General features: G+C 45.6%; 1 protein-coding gene across 2 annotated transcripts in view; it reads left to right on the top strand.

Moving 5' to 3' along the window:
- Positions 1 to 21,466, top strand: part of STK33 (serine/threonine kinase 33) — a 140,434-nt gene that overhangs the window by 73,105 nt on the left and 45,863 nt on the right. For both annotated transcript variants that reach the window (XM_029061565.2, XM_029061566.2), the window contains 4 exons: positions 3,243 to 3,721; positions 6,000 to 6,122; positions 11,906 to 12,019; positions 17,645 to 17,749. In XM_029061565.2, the coding sequence (XP_028917398.1) occupies positions 3,413 to 3,721; positions 6,000 to 6,122; positions 11,906 to 12,019; positions 17,645 to 17,749 (651 nt within the window). In that variant the 5' untranslated portion in view covers positions 3,243 to 3,412. The remainder of the gene's footprint in view (positions 1 to 3,242; positions 3,722 to 5,999; positions 6,123 to 11,905; positions 12,020 to 17,644; positions 17,750 to 21,466) is intronic.

The raw sequence follows: 21,466 nt of genomic DNA, 5'->3' as shown, positions 1-21,466 counted from the left end.
TTGAAGACACTCTCCTCGGTCCTGGGAGTCTGAAGGACCTGCGTTCTAATCCCGGCTCTGCCACTTGTCTGCTGTGTGACCTTGGGTAAGTTACTTCACTTCTCTGGGCCTCTGTTCCCTCATCTGGGAGATGGGGATTAAGATGGTGAGCCCCATGTGGGACATGGATTGGGGCCACCCTGATTAGCTTGTGTCTACTCCAGTGCCTCGCACATTAATTAATTAATGATGGTATTTGTTAAGCGCTTACTATGTGCAGAGCACTGTTCTAAGCGCTGGGGTAGACACAGGGGAATCAGGTTGTCCCACGTGGGGCTCACAGACTTCATCCCCATTTTACAGATGAGGTAACTGAGGCACAGAAAAGTGAAGCGACTTGCCCACAGTCACACAGCTGGCAAGTGGCAGAGCTGGGATTTGAACTCATGACCTCTGACTCCAAAGCCCGGGCTCTTTCCACTGAGCCACGCTGCTTCTCTATGGAAGCACATAGCACATAGCAGTACTTAAGAAATTCCATATGAAAAAAATAAAATAAAAAAAAATAAAATAAAAAAAGGTTTAACCTGGTTGAACACAGTCCCTGTTCCACAAAGGGCCCGGTGTCTAATTTGGACATCGTGTCCCTGCCAGGTTCTCTTTGAAAGTGTTTTTGCCTTTACTGTGCTCTCCAAAAACGGTGAAGTTAGAGGGGAGATGTTTTTCTTGATCATTTCTTAATGATCTCACAGCTCTTAGCACTTATGAACCCATCTGTAACTTATTTATTTATATATCCGTCTCCCACTCTGGGAAGGGAATATGTTTCTCAACTCTATTATATTCTATCATAATAGAACTCTACTATAACTCTATTAATAATAATAATGATAATGTTGGTATTTGTTAAGTGCTTACTATATGCAGAGCACTGTTCTAAGCGCTGGGGTAGATACAGGGTAATCAGGTTATCCTTCGTGAGGCTCAGTCTTAATCCCCATTTTACAGCTGAGGTAACTGAGGCCCAGAGAAGTTAAGGGACTTGCCCATAGTCACACAGCTGACAAGTGGCAGAGCTGGGATTCGAAACCATGACCTCTGACTCCCAAGCCTGGGCTCTTTCCACTGAGCCACACTGCTTCTCTATTCTATTCTATTTATAGTGTATAAAGCACTCTCCCAGGTGCTTAATACAGTCTTCTTACAGTCCTCTACAATCCTCTCTTGACTAAGCCCTCCTTTCCTCTTCTCCCACTTCCTTCTGTGTCACCCTGACTTACTCCCTTCAATCAATCCCCTCTTCCAACCCCTCAGCACTTATGTACACATCTGTAACTTATTTATATTAATGTCTGTACCCCCTCTATACCGTAGACTCCTCACCACTGGCTTTAAAGCAGTCCATCACCTTGCCCCCTCCTGCCTCATAATAATAAATAATAATGTTGGTATTTGTTAAGCGCTTACTATGTGCAGAGCACTGTTCTAAGCGCTGGGGTAGACACAGGGGAATCAGGTTGTCCCACGTGGGGCTCACAGTCTTAATCCCCATTTTACAGTTGAGGTAACTGAGGCACAGAGAAGTGAAGTGACTTGCCCACAGTCACACAGCTGACAAGTGGCAGAGCCGGCATTCGAACTCAGGACCTCTGACTCCCAAGCCCGGGCTCTTTCCTCTGAGCCGTGCTGCTTCTCCATCTCATCTCACTACTCGCCTACTCCAACCCAGCCCGCACACTTTGCTCCTCCGATGCCAACCTTCGCCATGTACCTTGATCTCGTCCGTCTCACCGCCGACCCCTCGCCCACATCCTGCCCCTGGTCTGGAACGCCCTCCCTCCTCATATCCGACACATAATTTACTCTCTCCTCCTTCAAAGCGTTATTGAAGGCACATCTCCTCCAAGAAGACTTCCCTGACTAAGCCCTCTTCTCCTCTTCTCCCATTCCCATCTGCATCACCCTGATGTGGCTCAGCAGAAAGAGCCCGGGCTTGGGAGTCATAGGTCATGAGTTCGAATCCCAGCTTTGCCACTTGCCAGCTGGGTGACTTTGGGCAAGTCACTTCTCTGTGCCTCAGTTACCTCATCTGTAAAATGGGGATTAACCTTGAGCCTCACGTGGGACAACCCGATCACCCTGTATCTCCCCCAGCGCTTAGAACAGTGCTCTGCACCTAGTAAGTGCTTAACAAATACCAACATTATTATTATTATTATTATTTATTCATCCCCCCTCTGGGCCCCACAACACTTATGACAATATCTGTAATTTTATTTATTTATATTAAGATCTGTCTCCCTCTCTAGACTGTAAGCTCACTGTGGGCAAGGAATGTGTCTGTTTCTCGTTATATTGTACCCTCCTAAACACTTAGCAGAGAGGTCTGCACCCAGTAAGCACTCAATAAATACGATTGACTGAGTGATTGCACTAAGTAAGTGGTCAATTAATTCGGTTGATGGATTGATTAATTATTCATTCAATCGTATTTATTGAACGCTTTCTGAGTGCAGAGCACTGTACTAAGCGCTTGGTAAGTACAAGCGGCGTGGCTCAGTGGAAAGAGCACGGACCTGGGAGTCAGAGGTCGTGGGTACTAATCCCAGCTCCGCCATTTCTCAGCTGTGTGACTTTGGGCATGTCACTTAGCTTCTCTGTGCCTCAGTTACCTCATCTGTAAAATGGAGATGAAAACTGTGAGTCTCACGTGGGACAACCTGAACACCTTGTATCCCCCAGCACTTGAGAAGCAGCGTGGCGCAGTGGAAAGAGCACGGGCTTTGGAGTCAGGGCTCAGGAGTTCGAATCCCAGCTCTGCCACTTGTCAGCTGTGTGACTGTGGGCAAGTCACTTAACTTCTCTGGGCCTCAGTTCCCTCAACTGTAAAATGGGGATTAAGACTGTGAGCCCCACGTGGGACAACCTGATTCCCCTGTGTTTACCCCAGCGCTTAGAACAGTGCTCGGCACATAGTAAGCGCTTAACAAATACCAACATTATTATTATTATTATTAGAACAAGTGCTTTGCACAGAGTAGGCGCTTAACAAATACCACCATTTATTTATTTATTTTTATTTATTCTCTGTGCCTCATTGACCTCGTCTGCAAAATGGGGATTAAGACTGTGAGCCCCACGTGGGACAACCTAATTACAACAGCCCCCAGTGCTTAGAACAGTGCTTGGCACAGAGTAAATGCTTAACCAATGTCATTATTGTTATTACAATTCAGCAATAATGACTTCTTTTGTTCCTGCAGGTGTAATGTGCTAACGCCTGCCCACTTCCTCGTTGACCTAGAAGACCTCATCAGTCAGAAAAGATAATTTGCTCTCCCGCTCCGGTCCTGTTTCTGCTCCCGCCCCGTGGAGACATTCCTCCGACTCAGCACACTCCATCCGCATCCGCCTTCGGACACAGAGCGGAACCATGTCCGAACTGACCAACGACCAAAACCCGTTGAAGGGCCCCAGGTGTTCAGTATGCTCCGTGACCACCTGCCTCTGCCACAAGAAAGCCCTCCCCTACTCGGTCACCTCCGTGGTGGAGACGTCGGCCACGACGAGCCCTTCCAGCTCCGAGAAGAGCGGGCCCGGCTCCATCGAGCCCACGTTGAAAGAGCTCGACCACAGCCAGGAATCCATCATGTTGAAGAGCGAGGAGCAATTCCCTCCTCTGCCTTTACCTTCCCGCTCCTTGCTTTCCAAGTCGAAGGAGCAGCTTTCCACGGTGACGGAGGTGAGCGGGTCGGTGACCCGATAAGGGGCAGCGATCGGGATTTTTTTGCCATTATGGGACTTCCGGACCGAAAGTTCGTTGGGGGCAGGGAATGTGTCGCTGATTCAATCAGTGCTCTCTCCCAAGCTCTTAGGACAGTGCTCTGCACATAGCAAGCACTTGTCAAGTCCAACAGAAAAGCAACACAGCACAATGGGTTTTTTAGTGTAATATTAATACATATCTGTATGGGTGAGGAGAGACATATTCCGCTGCCCTAAAAGCGGGCTCAACTTTAACCCCGAACGGTGGGAGAAGGAGCTAATTCTCGTCCGTGGTGGGTGTGCTGTTCCTTCGCAGGAACAACAGAATCCAATAATAATAACTGTGGTATTTGTTAAGCGCTTACTATGTGCCAGGTACTGTACTAAGTGCTGGGATAGACACAAGGACATAGGGTTAGACACAGTCCCTGTCCCACACGGGGCTCACAATCTCAATCCCCATTTTACAAATGAGGGAACCGAGGTGCAGAGAAGTGAAGTGACTTATCCAAGGTCACCCAGCGGATAAGTGGCAGAGTTGGGCATTAGAACCCATGACCTTCAGACTCCCAAGCTCGGGCTCTATCCACTACATAACTCAATTATGGCACCAGTTTTCATAACTGACGTCAGGGTGTGGCTGAAATTGACAGCAGGGGAAGGGTGTGGCTGAAGCATGATTTAGGAAAACAAGGTAGATTAATGCAAAATGGAGACTGAAAACAAAATGGAGTAAGGCTGGTTACGAGTCGCTTTCCACACACTCAGTAAAAACTATTGATGGCCTGACTTCTGAACAGGAATCAATCACTGCTATTGATTCCTTTGGGTTGGAAACTCGTTGTGGGCAGGGAACGTGTCTACCAATTCTGTTATTTTGTATTCTCTCTAGTACTTAGTTCAGTGCCCTGCATACAGTAAAAATCCTTTCTGATCTCCCAACCTCCTGTCTCTCCCCACTTCAGTCTATACTTCACTCTGCTGCCCGGATTATCTTTTTACAGAAACGCTCTGGGCACGGTACTCCCCTCCTCAAAAATCTCCAGTGGTTGCCTATCAACCTTTGAATGAAGCAAAAACTCCTCACTCTTGGCTTCAAAGCTGTCCATCCCCTTGCCCCTTCCTCCTTCACCTCCCTTCTCTCCTCCTACAGCCCAGCCCGCCCACTCCGCTCCTCGGCCGCCGCTCATCTCCTCACTGGGCCTCGTTCTCGCCTGTCCCAACGTCAACCCTGGCCCACGTCCTACTTCTGGCCTAGAATGCCCTCCCTCCTCACATCCGCCAAACTAACTTTCTTCCCCCCACATCGAAGCCCTACTGAGAGTTCACCTCCTCCAGGAGGTCTTCCCAGATTGAGCCCCCCTTTTCCGCCCCTCCCCATCACCCATACTCCCTCTTTCTGCTCCATCCCCTTCCCTGCCTGAGAGCACTTGTGTATATTTGTACATATTTTTCTATTAATTTCATACATATCTATATATACATCTATAATAAATATAGATATATACAATTCCATTTATATATCTATATTTCTATTTATCTCTCTCTCTCTAATTCCATTGATCTATTTTAATGCTATCGATGCCTGTCTACTTGTTTTGTTTTGTTGTCTGTCTCCCCCTTCTAGCCCGTGAGCCTGTTGTTGGGTAGGGATTGTCTCTCTCTGTTCAGACTGTGTGCCCGTCACTGGGCGGGGATTGTCTTTATCTGTTGCCGAATTGTACATTCCAAGTGCTTAGTACAGTGTTGTGCACATAGTAAGCGCTCAATAAATGCTACTGAATGCATCTGTTGCCGAATTGTACTTTCCAAGCGCTTAATACAGTGCTCTGCACACAGTAAATGCTTAATAAATATGATTGGATGAACCTCAAGACCCACTAGTTGAGAAGTGCTACTCCAGAGTTTAAATTAACTGTCGGCAGATAGAAAAAAATCCATAGAAGCGCTCCTTATATCACTGGAACTCTAACCTAGGCAGTGATTAGGACACCGAGGTTAAATTTAAATCGACTTCTGATTCATGATTACAAAAAAAAGCCACCCGAATCAATAAACGTGCACAAAATGAATTTGGCCAATCGATAAACTGTTATGTCTGTGTATCTACATAGTAAATGTTATGTTTCAGTTGCTTATTAAAGCTCTCTTTACGTATACGATTGGTTGTAGCATAGTGTCTAAATTATTGTATTGCTTTAGGAGTAAAAATATTCATTCTGGTTTAATTATTGTCTTTGCATTCTTATCCAAAGCCGTCAAGAATGACAGAAGTCATAGAGACTTTTAGAAAAATGTCTCAACAACAGTGGACTCGTGGCACTTGTGCGGAAGGAAAAATTCCTCACACGAGGATGGATGACGGAACTGCTATTAAAGTAAGAAGCCACTTCGCGCTTTCCTGCATTTTACAGTGTGTCGCTCCGGAAATAGACATTTGTGTTTTTTTAGCTGGCTTTATTATCGTGCCTGGTAGCCATCTGTCTGTCCAACCAACCCCAGGCAGGCCTAGTGAATAGAGCGTGGGCTTAGGACTCAGAAGGCCCTGGGTTGTAATCCCGGCTCTGCTACTTGCCTGCTGTGTGACCTTGGGCAAGTCGCTTCACTACTCTGTGCCTCAGTGACCTCATCTGTAAAATGGGGATGAAGACTGCGAACACTATGCAGGACAGGAACTGCGTCCGATGTGATTAACCTGGATCTGCCCCAACGCTTAGTACAGTGCCTGGCACATAGTAAGTGCTTAAGAAAAAAAAAGAAAAAAAAAAGCAGCGTGGCCCAGTGGAAAGAGCAGGGCTTGAGAGTCAGAGACTCTGGCTTCTAATTCCAACTCTGCCATTTACCGAAGAGCGTGGCCTAGTGGAAAGAGCACGGGCTTTGGAGTCAGAGGTCATGGGTTCGAGTCCCGGCTCTGCCACTTGTCAGCTATGTGACTGTGGGTAAGTCACTTCACTTCTCGGTGCCTCAGTTACCTCATCTGTAAAATGGGGATCAAGAGTGTGAGCCCCACGTGGGACAACCTGATTCCCCAGTGTCCACCCCAGCGCTTAGAACAGTGCTCGGCACATAGTAAGCGCTTAACAAATACCAACATTATTATTATTATTATTATTAATCCCCGCTCCACCACTTGTCTGCTGTGTGAACTTGGGCAAATGACTTCACTTCTCTGTGCCTCCGTTTCCTCATCTGTGAAATGGGGATTAAGACTGTGAGCCCCATGTGGCATTGGGACTGTGTGTCCAACTCTATTAACTTGTATCTACCTGAGCTCCTAGAACAGTGCCTGTCTCATAGTAAGTGCTTTACAAACACAATTATTATTATTATTACTGTGTGACCTTGGGCAAGTCTCTTCACTTTTCTGTGCCTCAGTTACCTCATCTGTTAAACGGGGAGTTAAAAGCCTGTTCTCCCTCCCCAGTACACAGTGGGACAGGGACTGTGTAGGACCCGATGATCTTGTATGTACCCCATCACTTAGTTCAGTAGGCACTTAAAATGCCACGATGAGGATGATTATTATTATTGTTGTTGTCATCATTATATTATCGTCAATAAGGAAGGGGTAAAAATGGTCGAGGAAGCATGGCCTTCTGGGAGGGTCAATGTGGAAAAATGTAGACCTTGGAGTCGGGCAAGAAACCACGAGGCTTGGAGATAGTCCACCTACCTGCATACAGCATACAGCAAGTCACTTCACTTCTCTGTTCCTCAGTTACCTCATCTGTAAAATGGGAATTAAGACTGTGTGGGACAGGGACTGTGTCCCACCCAATTATCTTGTATCTACCGCGGTTCTTGATTAAGCTTCCCATACTGTCGATCAAACTAGCCCCATATAATAATAATAATAATAATGTTGATATTTGTTAAGCGCTTACTATGTGCCAAGCACTATTCTAAGCGCTTGGGTAGATACAAGGTCATCAGGTTGTCCCACGTGGGGCTCACAGTCTTAATCCCCATTTTACAGATGAGGTAACCGAGGCACCGAGAAGTTAAGTGACTTGCCAAAAGTCACACAGCTGACAAGTGGCTGACTCCTAAGCCCATGCTCTTTCCACTAAGCCACGCCGGTTTCTGTTTTTGTTTCGAGAATGCGTCAGCCGTGTTCTACTGTAATAATAATAATGATGATGATGGTATTTGTTAAACGCTTAACTGTGTGCCAGGCACTGTACTAAGCGCTGGGGTAGATACAAGCAAATCGGGTTGGACCCAGTCCCAGGCCCTGTCCCACGTGGGGCTCGCAGCCTCAATCCCCATTTTGCAAATGAGGTAACTAAGGCACAGAGAAGTGAAGTAACTTGCCTAAGGTCACACAGCAGACAAATGGCGGAGCCAGGATTAGAACCCCTGACCTTCTGACTTCCAGGCCTGAGCTCTATCCTCTATGCTTCTGCTTCTTTTGTGTGCTCGGTTTTTCTTTCTTCCAGCTACACATGCGGCTTCTACTCTCCCAAGCCCTTAATACAGTGCTCTGTACGCAGTAAGCGCTCAGTAAATACCATTCATTGATTGTTTGATCGGTCGCCGTTCTAGCTGAACGGAAATGAATGGGGTCTGGCATCTGCTGAAAGATTGGGATGGGTTTTTTTCTTCGCCACCGGTAGGCTTAAGACGGGCCATAGCGAGTGTAGGTCTTTGTTACGGGCTTTACATCTTTTATTGAAGTAATCAAACCCGAGACACGGCGAGCACGAGCCAACCCTGTGCCAATTAAAGAGAGATTGACCTATATTTTTCCTTGTTTCCATCGGTAATGTGCACTGTAATAAAGTGCCATTTTTTTTTCATATAACATTAACATTGAACCATAGCCTTATGTTGCTGTCACTGCATCTTGTCCTGGCTTACGGAGATGCTGTATTTGGCGAAATAGAGTATAATGTTCTGTCAAGAAACAATCGCGTCCTTGATTCAAATAGACATTTTATTGTGCTCTCCTTAGCAGGGTGAAATCTGGCACTGAAATGTTAAATATGGGCTAGGGTATTTCTTTTATTTGAATGGAAATAGCTACATGGATGCAACATTAGAGAACCATGAGGTGTTTTTTTTGTATCTTCACTATGTATCGGCCACTTCTTAACCAGAGTACTCATTTTTGGGCTCTACCGCTTAACGGTGGAAGGATAGATGTGCAGATTACTCTGTATGTCATTCATTCAGTAGTATTTATTGAGCGCTTACTATGTGCAGAGCACTGTACTAAGCGCTTGGAATGTACAAATCGGTAACAGATAGAGACAGTCCCTGCCCTTTGACGGGCTTACGGTCTAACTGGGGGAGACGGACAGACAAGAACAATAGCAATAAATACATCAAACCCCATCATGTTGGGATTCATTCATTCATTCATTCAGTCGTATTTATTGAGCGCTTACTGTGAGCAGAGCACTGTACTATACGCTTGGGAAGTACAGTTCAGCAACAAATACCACATGCTTCCATGAAACCCGTGGTCTTGTCAGAAGAGGCTTTTATGTGCCGTGAAGACCAAAAAAAAAAAAGATTCAAAGCTCACGCTCTATAAGGTCTACACAACTAAAACCCTTGCAAAAATGCAATAGCAACATGAGCTCCAAAGAGGATAAGAATTATGATTGTTTGAAAACTAAATAAATACAATTATTCCATCAAGAGTAACCCTTAATTTGTTACAGTGCTAGAGTGAGAGGCGAGGTTTAAAAAAAATCCCTGCTGTTTTGGAAATGATAATTCTGAGTTTCCCAAGTTAATGTGTGTAAAATAGTCTTGTAACTGTGCATTATGATTGTTCGGAATTTAATTTTCTTGTTTTCTCAACTTAAAATGTAAAAGGATTGGGCGCTTTTATTGCTATTATACAGTGCGCTTGCCTAACTGTGCTATCACTAAATTAAATGCAACTGTGTTTTTCTTTGGATTTCTAAACACAATAATCCACATTGACTCACGTCCTTATTAATCTTCAATGTGTCATAATTCAACCTCCCTGCCTCCTTTGTTGGCCTTCTCTTCTCTTACAAAGTATACCTTTCACGGACATTTTGGCTAAATGTAAGCTCGTTGTGGGCAGGGAACATGTGTACCAACTCTGCTCTAGTATACTCTTCCAAGCGCTTAGTACAGTGCTCTGCACACAGTAAGCTCTCAACAGATTCCGTTGATTGAGTCCCAAGGTTTAAGCTATAAATGATGGGAGATTTTCAGATGCTGCAGAGAGCAGCGGAACCCTTGAACTCATTCATTCATTCGGTCGTGTTTATTGAGTGCTCACCGCGTGCAGAGCACTGTACTGAGCGCTTGGGAGAGTGCACTTTAACACTGTAACAGACGCATTTCCTGTCCACAACGAGCTTACAGTCTAGAGGGGGAAACACACAGAGACCCAGGGAGATCCCTCCCCCAGAAAACTGGTCCAGGACTTGCTTTAGACAAATTGCATTTGAGAAGAATTCTTCCATAATTTGAACTGTCCCCATTTTAGATTTGAGCTCTTCTCCCAGCTTCCCAGCATCCAAATCAGTGAGGTTTTATAAAGTTGCAGTAATCTAAAATAGGTGGACAAGGCTCACTTGTAAGCTCCATTTTTTTAAAAATAGCATTTGGTAAGCACTTACTATGTGCCAGGCACTGTTCTAAGCACTGGGTATATATAAGTTGATCAGGTTGGACACAGTCCTTGTTCCACATGGGGCTCACAGTCTTAATCCGCATTTTTCACATGAGGTAACTGAGGGCCAGAGAAGTGAAGTGACTTCCCCAAGGTCACACAGCAGACAAGGAGCAGATCCGGGATTAGAACCCGGCTCCTTCTGACGCCCCGGCCCATGCTATATCCACTAGGCCACACTGCTTCTCATTGGTTCCATCCTTTTATCACTTTCTCCCAAGTGCCTCTTGCACTCAGACTTCCTCTAGTGCTTGGGCAGGTCGTGTTCTTGCAGTAACAGCATGGCCTAGTAGACAGATTATGGACCTCAGAGTCAGAGGACCTGGGTTCCAATCTCAGCTCTGCCACTTGCCTGCTTTGTGACCTTGGATAAGTCACTTCACTTCTGTGCCTCGGTTACCTCGACTGAAAGATAGGGAACCACCATACCCCTTGGTCCTGTCTTCCCTGTCAACCACCATCAGCATTTACGTGTAAATCGGTTTACAAATTCCTTTTTTGTCTCACTTTTTAAACTTTTGTTATCAGTTTTTTTTTGTGGAATTTATTAACCGCTTACTGTGTGTCAAACCTAGGCACTGGGATAGATACAATTTAATCAGCTTGGCCACAATCCTGTCTCACTTGGGGAAGAGCTGGTGTTGAATCTCCATTTTGCAGTTGAGGAAACGGAGGCCCAGAGAAGTGAAGGGACTTACCCAGGGTCACACAGTGGAGACCGGGATTAATAATTGTGGTATTTGTTAAGCGCTTATTATGCGGCAGGCACGGGATTAAGCTCTGGGATTGATACAAGCAAATCGGGTCGCACACAGTAAGCGCTCGATAAATAGGATTGACTACCTTGATTATGTTTACCTAAGCTCTGAAGAAATATCACAGTTATTGTGATGATGGTGAACGAATGCAATGTAGAATTATGATCTCTAAGACATTTTATACAACTCTTTTACCATTTCATTTTTCTAATGATATTTGTTAAGCACTTAATGTGTGCCAGACACTCTACTAAAAGTTGGTACAAAGCTTCTCCATGGAATGATCATGAAGGGAAAAATCCATCAAATCCATTAAAACAATGTTGGTACATTATTATCGAAAGAATGTATTGGGAACAAGTGTGATCAATCAATACATCTTATTTATTGAGCGCTTACAGTGCGCTGAGCGCTGAGCTGAGCACTTGGGAGAGTGTTTTCAAAGATGAACTTCTTTGATTTAGGTAGGTGAGGTGCACTCCCATCAATAATACCACTGCATACGTAAGCTCGTTGTGGGCAGGGAACATATCTACCAACTCAATTCTGTCGTATCGGACTCTCCCAAGTGCTTAGTACAGTGCACCCAGTAAGTGCACAATAAGTACAAGTACCACTGATGGTGCTGATAGGAGCTGAGCTAGGGAGCTCTATCATCCTGATTTTAACTTTCAACGTGAGTGAGCTTGAGTGCATGTCAGACAGAGGATAGATAATTATTTCTCGTTTTTTTTTTTTAAAGCAATTCTATACTTTTGGTAGAAAACTGGGACAAGGCAATTTTGGAACAGTCATTGAAGTCACACACAAGGAAACGGGCCTGAAGTGGGCAATCAAAAAAGTGAACAAAGAAAAGGTATGTGTACTAAGTCAGAGCCCCCTTTTTATTATTATTATTAGCAATGATCGTAATAATAACGAATAATACCTTGATTTTTGTATAGCCCTTTTTTATTTCCAGAGCGCTTTCATGCCACGGAGATCTTATTTTATCTTCATTCTGTGAGAGAGGGAAAAGCAGGCATTATCAACCTCATATTATAGATGGAGAAACTGAGGCCCCTTCTAGTCTGTAAGCTCGTTGTGGGAAGGAAATGTGTCTCCCAACTCTGTTTTATTGCACTCTCTCAAGCACCCAGTAAACACTCAATAAATACTGTGGACTGATCGTCAGTCACTCAATCAGTTGTATTTATTGAGCGCTTACTGTGTGCAGAGCACTGTACTAAGTGCTTGGGAGACTACAATATAACACTAAGCAGACAATTCCCTGCCCCGTAATTAGCTTACAGTCTAGATGGGGAGACAGACATTAATATGAATAAATAAAATTACAGCTAGGTATGTAAGTGCTGTGGGACTGGGGGAGGGGATGAATAAAGGGAGCAAATCAGGGCAATGCAGAAGGGAGAGAAAGAAGTTTGATTGATTGATTAATAAAGTGAGTTGTCTAAAGTCACACAATTCATGCCAGGAAAAGAGGCGAGACTAGAAGCAAGGCCTCCTCGTGCCCTCTCCACTAGACCACACTGTCCTCTTTTATCGGCCCATTTGGTGATCAGTCTTAGAAGCGATAGTCATCAGGAGGGTTGTGCATAGTAGGTGGCTTTCAAGGAGAAATAATTACGAGCCCAAACCCCATCGGCCATTTCAGCCTGGCCCGAATTGAACCCGAGAGATGGAGTCTGAAACATGGCTACTATGAACCACGTAGGTCTTGACCACACTTGCTGTGTGGAGAAGAGAAGGGGCTGGCACGTGTCTGATGCAGTGCCCGTGGGCAATTGTACCCCTGGGCTGCTGGGATCTGTGATCTCAGAGGGCACAAAGAGCAGGTATTGTACATACTGGCTAGAGCACGGGACCGAGAGTCAGAAGTCATGGGTTCTAATCCTGTCTCCGCCACTCGTCTGCTGTGTGGCCTTGGACAGATCACTTCACTTCTCTGTGCCTCACTTATCTGTAAAATGGGGATTAAGACTGTGAGCCCTATATGGGACAGGGATTGGGTCCAACCCCAATTGCTTGTATCCATCCCAGTGCTTAATACAGTGACTGGCACATAGTAAGTGCTTAACAAATTAGTATTATTATTATTACCAACTCTGTTGTGTTATTCTTTCCCAAGTGCTGAGTACAGTGCTCTGCACGGAGTAAGCACTCAACAGTCGCCATTGATTGAAAGGGACTTACCTGTCATCATCAATCAATGGTATTTATTGAGCACTTATTCAATCGAATTTATTAAGCACTCTTATTCTGTGCAGAGTACTTTACTAAGCAATTGGGAGAGTTCAGTACCACAGAATTAGTAGATCCATTCCGTGTCCATAGCGAGCTTACGATCTAGAGGGGAAGACAAACAATAATGTAGAGAAATAATTTATAATATATAATCTATAGACCAGCCAATCAGTCAGTGGTGTTTATTGAGCGCTCACCTTGTCCCGGGCACTGTATTAAGCACTTGGGAGAGTCCAATATAACAGTATAACAGACACATTCCCTGCCCACACATAAGTGCTGTGGGGTTGAGAGGGGGGTGGCTCTCAAGTGCCCAAAGGTCACAGATCCAAGAGCATAAACAACGCCGAAGGGAGAGGAGCCTCGAACCGTACAGTTGTTTCTGCTATAAAGTGGCAGCATTGTTCTTGAAGAACACCAGGTTTTGGGGAAATTGTGTGAAAATAATCACTGATTTAGTCGGTTAGAGCGTAGAAGGTTTGAAAATACCACCATGCCGACAATTTGGGATACACATTTCTTTATTGTCAAAATGTTCACCTCCTAGCAGAATGTTTGCACCATTGTTATCTAACTGTACTAAATATGGAAAAGTTTCAAAACTTTACAGTAGAGAAGCGGTGTGGCCTAGTAGATAGATCCTGGGCCTGGGAGTCAGAAGGACCTGGGTTCTAATCCCAACTCCTCCATTTGTCTGCTGTGTGGTCTTGGGCAAGTCTGTGAACTTCTTTGGGTCTCAGTTACCTCTTCCGTAAAATGGGGTTAAAGTCTGTGAGCCCCATGTGGGACGGGGACTGCGTCCAACCCAATTTGCTTGTATCCACCCCAACCCTCAGTACAGTGTCTGGCACGTAGTAAGCGCTTAACAAACACTACAGTTATTACTACACTATCAATAATACGACAATGACAAAGAATCCCAAAAGTCTCCTACGATGCAAGGAAGCAGAAGCTGGGAAGTGTAGAAGCTTTTCACTTTGACCAGTGCTACTAGTAGGTTGACGGCTGTTTCCTCTTATACTGAATCTACCTGGGTCAAATTTTGGATCATTTTCTACCCATTACCGGCTTGTGTCGGGAACACCCCATCCCCCTAATACTTTCCTTGCGTGAGATCCAAATTACGGAACAAAAACCCACGGTACTGCAGAAATGACTGTTTTTACAAATGGAAAATGGAGGGCTTTCCCTCGGCCATTAAAAAAAATTGCAGCAAATTGCACGGCAATTCACTCTAAGCTGATATTAATGCCCAAATTGAGTAACGAGGTAGGCATAGACTAGAAGAGGTCAGATTTGTGAGATGATGATGTTCTACTTAGAAAAAGGCAAGTCTGTGTTGATTGAACTACACATGACCAGAAATGACACCAACAACCTGGGAAAGAGTTTAAGGTAGTGAACAATGAGGAAAGTTCAGCCATTTTAAGGTAAAAAAAAAATTACCTGAGGAGAACTGACACAGAAACCCGTGAAGAGGAAGAAATGGGATTTATAAGGTGCTTTTGTTCACACGTAAGCATTCTGAAAGGGAAAAAGGGAACGGGATACAAAGCAGCAGGGCCACTAGGGCACTTTCTCGGCCTCAAGATAAATCCCCTTCCCACTTTGAGGGTCAGAAGGGAGCCTGGTGTACTGAGAGTCGCGGCTGCTCCGTGCCCGTCTTCAGACACATTCAAAGGTATTTCGGTCGCCTCGTGTTCCCTATTGTTCCCTTTAAACCTCCAGACTGACCCCAAGGAGAGCAGCGGCTTCCGGCTGCTTGGAGGGGAGAGCCTGTTGCTTGGGGTGCTCCAACTGGCCCACACCTGTTAGAATACGTGAGGCGAGAGGGGAGAGGAAGACGAATTGGCCGGAGAGGCTTCCTGCTCTTCCTTGCCGCCCCTGCCCCTTATTGTTTGTTATTGTATTTGTTGAGCACTCGCTATGTGCCCAGCAGTGTTCTAAGCGCCGGGGTAGGTACAAGTCGGTCGGGTGGGATACAGTCCCTGTCCCACATGGGGCTCGCAGTCAAATAGGAGGGAGGACAGGTATGGAATCCCCCATTTTACATTTGAGGGAACTGAGGGCCAGAGAAGTGAAGTGGCTTTCCCAGGGGCCCACAGGAGGCAAGTGGCGGGACCGGGTTTAGAACCCAGGTCCTCCGGCTCCCAGGCCCATCCTTAAGGCTACTTAATAATAATAATAATAATAATGATAATAATGGCATTTGTTAAGCGTTTACTATGTGCAAAGCACCATTCTAAGCGCTATCAATCATGCAGTTGCGATTGTGTGTGGAGCGCTAATTGTGTGAGGAGCACTGTAGCAAGGGAGAGTACAGGACAGTAGAGTTTGGTAGGCCCGATCGTGCCCACGAGGAGTTTACGGCCTACAGGGGGAATATCCTCAGGGTGGCTGATGAGGGCTCGATGCTTCTCAGAACGTACGGAGGAGACCCCGGGATGAGGTCCCCGGTGACGGCAGATTTAGGATGGAATGAGTTGAAGTCGGGGAATCTTGCCATTCCAGAAACAGACTCTTCCGGTTTAGGGAGGCGTTCAAGCACCCAGGCACTGTTGACTGACCGAATGATTGCAGGTGGTCTGAGGGAAGTGTCGCTTTTCATATCTGACAGACCCAAAAGCACCCTTAATAATAATAATAATAATATGATATTTGTTAAGCACTTACTATGTGTCAGGCACTGGGCTAGGGTAGTTACTAGCAAATCGGGGTGGACACAGTCCCTGTCCCACGTGGGGCACACCATCTCAATCTCAGTTTTACGGAGGAGGTAACTGAGGCCCAGTGAAGTGATTTGCCCCAACCCTTCTGACTCCCAGGCCTGTGCTTTATCCACTAGGTCATGCTGCTTCACCCTTGAAAGCCCCCTGTCAGGTAAACTGCTGCTTACTCCTCTAGATTGTAAGAGCGCGGTGGGCAGGGAACCTGTCTACCAACTCTGTTATATTGTACTCTCCCAAGCGCTTAGTAGAGAAGCAGCGTAGCCTAATGGATAGAGCACAGGCCTGGGAGTCAGAAGGTCATGGGTTCTAATTCCAGCTCCACCACTTCATTCATTCATTCAGTAGTATTTATGGAGCGCTTACTATGTGCAGAGCACTGTACTAAGCGTTTAGCACTGTACACCACTTGCCTACTGTATGACCTTGGACAAGTCATTTTACATCTCCGTGCCTCAGTTACCTCATCTGTAAAATGGGGCTTGAGATAGTGAGTCCCGCATGGGACAGGGACTGTGTCTAACCCAATTTGCTGGTATCCACCCCAGTGTTTAGTACAGTGCCTGGCACATAGTAAGTGCTTTACAAATGCCATTATTATTGTTATTATTACAGTGCTCTGCACGTAGTGAGTGCTCTACACTGTAATCTCACTGTGGGCAGGGAACGTGTCTGTTTATTGTTGTATTGTTCTCTCCCAAGCGCTTAGTGCCGTCCTCTGTTCACAGTAAGCGCTCAGAAAATACGATTGAATGAATGCATTAATGAAAGTGCTCAGTAAATGCGGTTGATGGATTGATTGATTAAGGCCCATCGTTTTCTTGTTATAATATTCCGGGCTCTTGGATGCTTACTTACTGCTCCCTCCTGAAAGGGACACTAGGGAAGAGATTTCTGATTGCTTTATTGTCACCATCCCAGAAAACACTATAAAAGGGTTGGTGAAGTAAAGATCAGTAAGATGTATTGGAAACTGGAAGAATTTAGGCAAGATTCAAACGCAAGCCGAAGTTAACTTTATAGACAGAATAGAGCAATGCGATTAGAGAGCAGCTATATAGGACTTGATAGTGGAGGCCAAAGAGAAATGATTTCATTCGACAGACTTGTAGATCAGCAGCTGAAGGAGAAACAGCAAAGGAAGATGAAGAGAAGCAAAGGAATGTGCAGTTGTTGAGCATAGGTGGAAATGCTGTGAATGCAAAATGTAGAGAAGACGCGAGGCCTAGTGGAAAGAGCAAGGACCTGGGAGCCAGAGGACCTGGGTTCAAATCTCAGCACTGTCGCTAGTCTGCTGTGTGACCTCGGGCAAGTTACTTACCTTCTCTGGGTCTCAGATGCCTCATCTGTAAAGTGAAGATTAAGAGTGTGATCCCTTTGAGGGACAGGGACTGTGCCCAACCTAATTAGCTTGTGTCTACCCCAGGGCCTAGTACGGTGCCTGACACATAGTAAGCGCCTAACAATTACCCTTAAACAAATGTAAAATCCATGTTCCCTTGTTAATTAAGGCTGGAAGCTCTGCTGTGAAGTTGCTGGAACGGGAAGTGAACATCCTAAAAAGTGTGAACCATGAACACATTATACACCTGGAAGAAGTATTCGAAACACCCAAGGTAAAAATCCATTAGCTGGAACATTTGAAAGTTGTTCTTAATACCGAGTAGACGTCATTCTGGTTTGAAGTAATCCCTCTGAGGCATCGCTGCACGTGTTCTTGTCAGAATACTGTCACCAGAGACTGACGAGAGCATTTTTGGAGGATTTTAGCTTTCGCTTATTGTGTGATTCGTCCGTCTCATGGTTTCAGTGCTATATCATTCATTCATTCAGTCGTATTTATTGAGCGCTGACTGTGTGCAGAGCACAGTACTAAGAGCTTGGAAAGTACAATTCGGCAACAGAGACAATCCCCACCCAACAACAGGCTCACAGTCTAGAAGACAGCCAACAAAGCAAAACAAGTAGACAGGCACAGTACCGTCAAAATAGATAAATAGAATCATAGATATATACATATCATTAATAAAATAGAGTAATAAATAATATATACAAATATACAATATTGCTATTGTTCTTGTCTGTCCGTCTCCCCCGATTAGACCGTAAACCCGTCAAAGGGCAGGGACCGTCTCTATCTGTTACCGATTTGTACATTCCAAGCGCTTAGTACAGTGCTCTGCACATAGTAAGCGCTCAATAAATACTATTGAATGAGTGAAGGAATATACACAAGGACTGTGGGGGAGGGGAAGGGGGTAGAGCAGAGGGAAGGAGTCGGGGTGATGGGGAGGGAAGGAGGGGTACAGGGAAAAGGAGGGTTCAGTCTGGGAAGGCGTCCTGGAGGAGGTGAGCCCTCAGTAGGAGCCAGGATTAGAACCCAGGTCCAGTGACTTCTAGATCATCTATGCCCTTTCCACTAGGTCGAGGTACCGCTCCTAACTGTGTCTCACTCTTTAACTCTCCCACCCTCCACCCATGCCTCACAGTGTCCTCCTGGCTTAGCGCTCTCCCTTTCTTTGCAAACCTGCCAGCCCACAGGCTTCCCCATTTTATGCACTTGTCGATGTGCCTCTTACACACTTGTATACTCGTCCCGGCCCCACCGCACTTCGTTAAATCGGTTAAACAGTCGTGCTTTATTGAGCGCTTACTGTGTGCAGAGCACTGTGCTGAGCACTTGGGAGAGTACACAGTAAACAAGCACATTCCCTGCCCACAACGAGCTTATGGGCTAAAGGAGAAGCGGTATGGCTTAGCGGAAAGAGCCCGGGCTTGGGAGTCAGAGGTCTTGGGTTCTAATCCCAGCTTCACCACTTGCCAGCTGTGGGACTTCGGGCAAGTCACTTAACTTCTCTATGCCTCAGTTGCCTCGTCTGTAAAATGGGGATGAAGACTGTGAGCGCCCCGTGGGACAACTTGATTACCTTCTATCTCCCCCAGGACTTAGAACAGTGCTTGGCACATAGTAAGCGCTTAACAAATACCACCGTTATTATTATTATTATTAATAAAGGACCTTCGGTATTCTTATATTCTACAGTATCCCCTTTCTGTAATTTATTCTAATATCTATCTCCCTCTGTAGACTACATGCTCTTTGAGGGCAGGGAATCACATCTCCCAACTCTATTATATTGCATTTCCCCAAGTGTTCAGTACAGTGCCCTGCACACAGTGAGTGCTCAGTAAATACCGCTGGCAAACTGATTGATTCAAAGCCCTCCCTAAATCCCACTACCTCTAGGGTGTCTCCCCAGATGAATTCCCAACACCTGATGTCTCTTCATCATTTCAACAGCCTCCCATTCTCCCAACTTTCGTATTTTCAGTTATCTATTCTCTCACTCCAGCATAACGTATTTGCGTTATTACTGGAATACTTGTCAGATACCTGGAAATTGATGTGCAAAATTACTGTATTATCCTTTTTTTAGAAAAATCAGGAAGCCTAGGATAATTTGAAAGCCAAACGTACAGACTTGCGGTCATTTTTTTGTATTTGGCTCTTCCTGTAATCTCTTTTACATTCGTTCATTTAGTCTAAGCAGATACTTTTGAGTCTTGATAAAACAAATTATTTGCCATCACTGGGTTATAGATTTTTGTTGATTATGTAGTTATAACACATCCCCTGCTGAAACCACAAAATGGCTTACACAGGATAGGCCCGGTATTTCACGAATAGGCCACCTAACAGCTCTCACGCCACTGTGATCCAGAAACAAATCTGGATGGGTCGTTTCTACCACGCCACGCATTTTCCTTCCTCAGTCGAGAGATTAACACGGTAACGTAGTAGGGGACGTTCTTTTCACAACACAAGCCTGCCCTGGTATAATCCGGTCCACAAATTGAAACAAGGAGATTGAGCTTTGGAATCGATCAGTCATATTTTTCGAATGCTTTCTGTGGGCAGAGCACTGTGCTAAGCGCTTGGGAGAATACAATACAACGGAGTTGATGGACACGCTCCCTGCCCCTGCCCCCCTTCTTTTGGGGAGACTGATTTTAATCAGTCGATCGGTCATTTTTGAGCACTTAGGACAGGGCACTGTACTAAGCGCTTGGGAGAATACGCCACAACAATATAGCAGAGACATTCCCTGCCCACAACGACCTTACCATCTATTTTTGAATCTTCGTGTCCAAATGAAGAGTAAAATGTCGAGGTGTGTTCCAGATTTGAAGACTTAGTTCTAATTCCACATCCCGTCCCTAAAGGCTAATAGATTTTCCAGGTCTCTGCCGGGAGAGAAGGGAGGTTCCGGTTTATGATTTCTGTCAATCCTCGTCGTTTCCGCTTTCCCCGAGCTGGGCCGCTCCCACCTTCTCCTTTTCCCGGATTTTCCACCGCTCCCATCCTTTTCCCTCTTCCCATATTTCCTATTCCAGATTCCTATTCCTCACCTTTCTGGTCCACTGAAGCTGGTCCCAGGAGGTTGGCGTTCACGGCAGAGCAGGTCGGTCAGTCAAATGAATTTATCGAGCACTGGATTAAGCGCTTGGGAGAGTACGGTAGAACAATAAACAGACACATTCTCTGCCCACAACGAGCTTACAGTCTAGAGCGGGAGACAGGCAGTAATATAAATAAATCAATTACAGATGTGGACGTAAGTGCTGTAGGGATCGGGAGGAGGGGATGAATAAAGGGAGCAAATCAGGGCGACGCAGAAGGGAGCGGGTCACCAATGATCTCCTTCTTGCCAAATCCGGCTGCCTCGACTCCATCCTCAGCCTCCTCGACCTCTCGGCTGCTTTCGACACTCTGGACCACCCCCGCCTCTTAGAAATAGTCCTCTAGATCTTGTTGCGGGCAGGAAATGCGTGTGTTTATTGTTATATTGGACTCTCCCAAGGGCTTAGTACGACGCTCTGCACATAGTAAATGCCCAATAAATACAGCTGACTGACCGAAACACTTTCTCACCTTGGCTTCAGTGACACTGTTCTCTGGTGGTTCTCCTGTTATCTCTCTGGCTGCTGCTTCTCAGTTGCTTTCTCAGGCTCCTCCACTGCCTCCCGACCTCTAGCTGTGGGAATCCCTCAAGGTTCAGTTCTGGGTCCCCTTCTAGTCTCCATCTCCATCCACATTCTCATTCTCGTTCTTATTCCCAAAGCTTTGAATAATAATGTTGGTATTTGTTAAGCGCTTACTATGTGCAGAGCACTGTTCTAAGCGCTGGGGTAGATACAGGGTCATCAGGTTGTCCCATGTGAGGCTCACAGTGAATCCCCATTTTACAGATGAGGGAACTGAGGCACAGAGAAGCGAAGGGACTTGCCCACAGTCACACAGCTGACAAGTGGCAGAGCCGGGAGTCGAACTC

This window comes from Ornithorhynchus anatinus, chromosome 3 (assembly GCF_004115215.2).
Source record: "Ornithorhynchus anatinus isolate Pmale09 chromosome 3, mOrnAna1.pri.v4, whole genome shotgun sequence".
NCBI lineage: Eukaryota > Metazoa > Chordata > Mammalia > Monotremata > Ornithorhynchidae > Ornithorhynchus > Ornithorhynchus anatinus.
The sequence above is the reverse complement of the archived record's forward strand: the minus strand, read 5'-3'. Positions and strand labels throughout refer to the sequence as shown.